The sequence below is a fragment of the Brachypodium distachyon genome, chromosome 1 (genome assembly GCF_000005505.3).
Source record: "Brachypodium distachyon strain Bd21 chromosome 1, Brachypodium_distachyon_v3.0, whole genome shotgun sequence".
NCBI lineage: Eukaryota > Viridiplantae > Streptophyta > Magnoliopsida > Poales > Poaceae > Brachypodium > Brachypodium distachyon.
The window spans coordinates 51677179-51683695 of record NC_016131.3 but is presented as its reverse complement, the minus strand read 5'-3'; the positions used below and the strand labels follow the sequence as shown (position 1 = coordinate 51683695).

The 6517-nt window shown below is 43.3% G+C and overlaps 1 protein-coding gene across 1 annotated transcript; it reads left to right on the top strand.

Annotated features, from left to right (window-relative positions):
- Positions 1–3948, top strand: LOC100837201 (BTB/POZ domain-containing protein At4g08455). Its single transcript, XM_003557276.4, has 2 exons — positions 1–482; positions 3195–3948. Exons 1-2 carry the CDS (start codon positions 186–188, stop codon positions 3666–3668), a joined length of 771 nt encoding a protein of 256 aa, XP_003557324.1. The 5' UTR covers positions 1–185; the 3' UTR covers positions 3669–3948.
- Positions 3949–6517: the final 2569 nt, after the last annotated feature.

Genomic DNA, 6517 nt, shown 5'->3' with positions numbered 1-6517 from the left:
CAGCAGCGGCGGCGGCGGCGACCACCTAGTCCACCACCATTCTGCCCAAATAGCAAGAACAGCAAGCCCCGGAAGGCGGAAGCAGGCGAGCGGCCGCACCCGTAGGAGTCCGCTGCCGCTCGCCAGAGGAAGGGAGCCCGCCGTCGCAGACCAGCTCTCGCGCGGCGTGGAGGTGGAGCGGTGGGATGTTCTGCCAGTCGTGCAAGGATGTGTACGAGGAGGAGGAGGCCGGGACGTGCAAGGAGTGCTACGAGGAGGCCAGCGAGACGGAGGAGGAGCTCAAGCGCGAGATCGACGACCTCCGCTCCAGGCTCCTCTTCCTGCGCCTCCCTTCCCCCACGCTCGACGCCTCCTCCACCGCCCACTCCGATCTCCTGCTCCACGCCATCCCCGCCTCCTCGTCATCTTCCCCCTCCCCCTCCGGCGACGCCGACGCTGGCCGCTTTGATACCCCCGCCATCCCTGCCCACCGCGTCATCCTCGTGAGTCCTCCTTCCCCCCATTTTGCCACTTTTTATTCTACAAGGATGTGTGGATTGGATAATTGAAGTAGCTTATATGCCTCCGGCTAGATTTCGTTAGGGTGGTTTTCACCGTGCAGACCAGATTGATTAGAGTTACAGAGAGAACTCAAGCCATGATTGGCATTGTCGACTGGGGAAGAAGGAAAATATGTGGGAGACAAAAGGTTGAGAAAGTTTTCTACTACAAAACGTTATGACCTTTTTTCTTTGGAAATGGAAGCCTTATAGATCCTAACTGTCATATCAAGTAACACAGTCAAGAGTATCAACCCGGGCCTTTGCGCCAAGTGACCCATACAGCCACAAGTCTAGTACAAGGAAATTATTACATTAACATGAGGGAAATGTATCTAAGGAGGTCCAAGCTGCAGGCTAGACAGCCACCCATGGTGTGTATAATATCAGCCCTAGTAGGCAAATCTCAGCCCTCCACCTTGAGAAGTGTAGACCAGGTACGGAGCCAGTACAAGAATATATAACCTGCATGGGAGACATAATATTCCTGCCACTAAAATTAACATCAATTCTACATAGCCAAATTGCCCAACAGAATGTGGCCACACCCACAAGTAGAAGCGCCCTCAACCTTTTACCCAGACCACACAGCCAAACATATGACACCATTTGCTGAGTAGAGCAATGTTCTTTGCATCGAGATCTTTTATTCCTAGCCCACCTTGTTCTTTAGGACGGCAGAGAATACTCCACTTTGCGAATCTGTACTTTTTGTGTTGACTATCATTAGTCAAGACTCTTGAGAACTCATCGTGGAGTCTCGAAGAAGGATAGCATATACATAACCATGCTACTGAAAATGGAATTGATGAGAGAGGCGCCCACCGGCGTAACAGTACTTTCCTTAAAAGCTGCTCAGAGGTTTCTCAAAATGCTCCTCAACTTCTTTCGAATCTGAGTTTCATCCGAATGCCAAGCTAACGGATGGGTAGTTCCTCAATAGCACAGCCGAGGATTTCAGAATACTGCGAGGCAGCTTCCAGAGCCTCCTCAAAACAGAGATCTCGCTTTTATCGAAGTTGATTTTCAGCCCCGAAAGTTGCTCAAACACATAGAGTAATAACTTGGGATTCCAAGCTTTCTCTAGGTCTTGTGGTCCATAAAGAGAATCGTGTCGTCAACATATTGCAGTATGGACAAGCCACCATCTATGAGATGGAGCACCACACAACCAATGAGACTGTCCACTTTCGCTCTCAACCAAGTTATCCAACATATCTGCACCGGCGGAGCTATCGCCTGGCCACCCTGGGCATTTGCCCAGGCTACACTGCAGATCTCCTTTTAAATTGGAGTAAGGATGTTAGTTAAATTAGGAATTTTATGGGCAAATTTAGTTTAGAATAAACGACACACAGTTTGCCCAGGCTTCACTGATGGGCAAGCTCCGCCACTGCATATCTGTCCACTTTGGCTCTCTCACCCTGCTGCAGCCCCTTACAAGCTCAAAAGAAGTACCCGGCATCCTCATTGACCTAAACTACAACAGCCCCACCCCCCAATGAAATTCTCGATCCAAGCGCACCACTTGGGGAAGAATCTCCTCATCTGGTGAGTTTGTAACAGGAAAGGCCATTTGACCTTGTCATAAGCCTTCTCAAAATCTATTATAAAAGTAACTCCTTTTAGTTTTTTCCTATTACGAGCATAGGCATCCGCTTTCCCTTTTATGGTTAGTTTTAACAGTAGAATTCATTTCTAGACAGTTACTGATTTGTATCTATATCATAAAGGCAAAAAAAAATTGTGTGTTTTTAGAATTTGCTACGTTCCACTTCAAACTCCATAAATTCTGTTTGGACATTAAGACAACTTAAGGTCGCTTTTAACATGAACATCTGGACAGTTGTTGCATACTTGTATTAAACAGTTACATGACTGCATGTTGTCTCTCTGTAAACATAGAGAATCTCGCATCACGAGCATAATTTATGTCGAAATGTCATCATGAGTTGGAGTGTGAACTGAGGTCGGAGCTGGCTATCTTACAAGCAAGGAAACTGAATCAAAATTATATACATGTGAATCAAGACTATTTATGAGCATCCATTCATTCAACTTGTTCTTAATCTTTTGTAAATGTCCATGACTTCAGACGTAGAATTCAACAATTAATTCTCATATTGTTAACAGTACAAATATGACTCTGATAAATATTCTTCTTTTTGTTCCTTCGATTACTAGCTCTAATATTTCTTTTGTAGCAAATTGTGCATATGTTAGTCACTCATCTCCAATTTAAGTAAGATGAGAATAAGATTTTGGTGGAATTGGACTCTTGTAGAATACATCCAACTATTCCAGGGAATGGAATATATACATGATTTAGTAGCAATTTATTGTTCATAATTTTTGGTCTGTGAGTTGTTCTCAGTAATTGAATTTTGTGCTTGTGTTAATCAGATGCATAGCTAATACAGTGAATTTTAGCAATGTACAAATAACTTCAATTTTCTCTTTCTTTACATATATTTTTATCTTGTCATCATTCTTGCTATTTCTTCAGATACTCAAATTTCACCTCAATTTGCCACCTCTTGCTTGACATAGTTTGCATAATTGCATTAGTGAGTTAATTGTGAACTGCTGACTTGCTTGGGCGGTTTACCACAGTAAAAGTGTATCTCTGTTAAACTAAGTTTCTCCTTTAAACAGGCCAGCAAATCTCCTGTTTTCAGAGCAATGCTTGATAATGAGATGGAAGAGAGCCGGAGTGGAATCATTAAAATCTATGATGTGTCCTATGACGTCCTCCGTGCTTTTGTCCACTACATGTACACAGCGGAAGCTCTCTTAGACGAGCAAATGGCTTGTGATCTCTTGGTTTTGGCTGAAAAGTATGAAGTAAAGCACCTGAAGTCCTACTGCGAGAAGTTCATTACATCCAAAGTGAACAATGATAATGCCATTACCCATTACGCGTTTGCCCATCGCCACAGTGCGAAACAGCTGCTTGAGGCCTCAATGTCAGCAATCATGGAAAGCATGCCTACACTGGCAGAGAGGGAGGAATACAAGGAGCTTGTGGTGAAGGACCCAAGGATCCTTGTGGAGATCTATGAAACCTACATCAGCCGACAAGACAATACTGCAGCTGACAAGGATTCAGATTGCAGTTGTAGGAAGTGACGAAAGTACCACAAAATTAATATTCTAACCAAGCATTTGCATATTTTGGTAGGTACCAAATTTTCCTGTAGTAAATATGCCAAACATATTTGGTGTCATCAGGCGTAAAAATATTTTATGCAGCCAACTATATCTTGAGTTCGTGGATTGATCGGTTTAGCCGCCTCAAACATTTGTTCCCGAACTTCTTACTTTCTAATTTTTCCTACTTTCGCTTGTAAATTTTATTGGGGATTTTATTTGGATGTGTATTGCTCTGGCCAGCTCTCTTTTATCTTAACATGTATCTGATAGAACTGGTGCCTGAAATTACCACCTTCCCTACAATTCTACTTGGCCCAAATTACTCGAGCCTTCGATCTTAATATGATAATCGTTCAGCCCAAGGTGGATAGTGTACGTTCACATCTCCAGGTCTATAAAATTCAAGTAAATAATTATTTTATGTTGAAAAAGTGATCCGAATCCGTTACGAACTCTATTAGACATAGCAGAATAGGTTTGGGCTTTATGTTGGTATAGGAGTTGAACTCGTTTTTCTTGTCCTATTAGTACTCATGTTTATTGACTGTTATATATATCCGGACTGTCGTCTCGTGCTTATATTAATATTCAACATAGTGAAGTTGCGCTTTCGTGCATTCGTGGTTTTTCCCGCAAGGGTTTTCACGTTAAATTCGTGTCTCTCGTTTCTAGTTTAATCTCTATTTTCGTAACAAGTGGTATCAGCCACGCTATTGAGATTAATTTTTGAGACACTTTCGGCGAGTTGGTTTCGCCGAGTTCGCGTTTCGCGCGCCGCGCGAGTCTCCGAGACTGACGGGATTTCGTCTCGTTTCGCCGAGTTCCCGAGCCGAGGGGAAATTCAATTCCGTTCCGCTGCCATCACCGAATCGAAGACGCCTGCCCAGTCGGTGTTCTACTCGGTTTCCGTCTCAGCAGATAAGGAACGCGTGCGGCATATAAATATCGATCGATGTGATCGATTAGAAGACAGCGCAAGCTAGCGATCCGAAGCAAGACAGCAGGCAGAGCAGCACCAGGCAGCGTGCAAGCACCGGACCGAAGCAGAGCGCCAGACGTAATAGTGCCAAATCGAGTTGAGTTGATTGCAGGTCCAAGGCAGCAGCAGCACTAGCTCTCCACGTGAAGCTTGATCAATTTTTTGATCTTAATTGCTTGGTTGAAGTCCACCAGGTGAATCAATTTCAGTTTTTTCTCCGCAAATTAATTCAATCAAGTATTGTTTCCGGTTTGTACTACTTTGTGCACACATTTTAATCTACTCATGGCATCCATGAAGTATGATCTTTCGCTGCTGGATCGTGACACAAGTTTTTTCCTATGGCAAGTCAAGATGCGGACGTTATTGGCGCAAGCCGATTATGACGATGCACTGGATGGTTTTGCGAAAAAAAAATCTGCTGACTGGACTGATGAGGAGAAGAGAAAGGATCGCAAGGCTATGGCCCAAATTCAACTTCATGTGCACAACAATATTTTGCAAGAAGTCTTGACTGAGAAGACAGCCGCCGCTCTATGGTTAAGTTGGAAGAGATTTGCATGTAAAAAGATCTCACCAGTAAAATGCATCTGAAGCAAAAGTTATTTCTCCACCGACTGCAAGAAGGAGGTAATGTGTTAAATCACATCACTGAGTTTAAGGAGATTATATCTGACCTAGCAGCAATGAAAGTTAAGTATGATAAAAAAGATATGGGTTTAATGCTCCTATGTTCGTTGTCTAGTTCTTATACCAATTTTAGAGATACCATATTATACAGTCGTGATACTCTCACGCTTAATGAGGTTTATGAAGCTTTGCACTCCAAGGAGAAGATGAAGCATATGGTGTCTCACATTGGTTCAAGTTCGTCCCAAGGCGAGGGATTATCTGTTCGTGGCAGGACAAATGAGAGGAGCTCAAGTAATGAAAACAGAGGCAAGTACAAGTTTTGCAAATATTGCAAGAAAGACGGGCATGAAATCTCCGAGTGTTACAAGTTGCGGAACAAGGAGAAAAGGAATGACAAATTCAAACAGAAGGATCAACAAGAGGATGATGCCCGAGCCACCGTTGTTAGCAAACAAGATTTTGATGGTGATGTTCTCGTTTTCTTTACCGGTGATTCCAAAATGAGAGATGTTTGGGTTCTTGATATAGCGTGTACTTTTCACATGACTCCGCACCGGAAGTGCTTTGCAACGTATGAAGCGATGCCAAATGGTTTTGTGTTTATGGGCGATGATTCGTCGTGCGAGGTTGCAGGCATTGGCACCATTCAAATTAAGATGTTTGATGGCACTATGAGAACTTTATTGGATGTTCGTCACATTCCGAGTTTGAAGAAAAACCTTATCTCTTTGAGTACTCTTGATAATAAAGGGTACAAGTGTTCAGGTGGACATGGGATCGTCAATGTCACAAAAGATTCTCTTGTTGTGATGAAAGGTGATATGAAGGCTGCAAACTTTTACCACTTTCGAGGTACGACAATTACTGGTAATGCTGATATGATGACAAAGCCAGTTTCTGCCAATAAGTTTGAGTTTTGCTCAGACTTAGTTGGTGTTACTCACTAGTCCTATGGACGTTGACGCACAAGGTGTTTATGTTCATTTGTTTGGAAGTGTTTACTTTTTTTGACTACTGGAGGGGATTCGGCTCAAGGTGGAGATTGTTGAAAAAGTGATCCGAATCCGTTACCAACTCTGCTAGACGTAGCAGAATAGGTTTGGGCTTTGTGTTGGTATAGGAGTTGAACTCGTTTTTCTTGTCCTATTAGGACTCATGTTTATTGCCTGTTATATATACCCCCATGTAGTCACACCTAAAGACGGCATGTCGT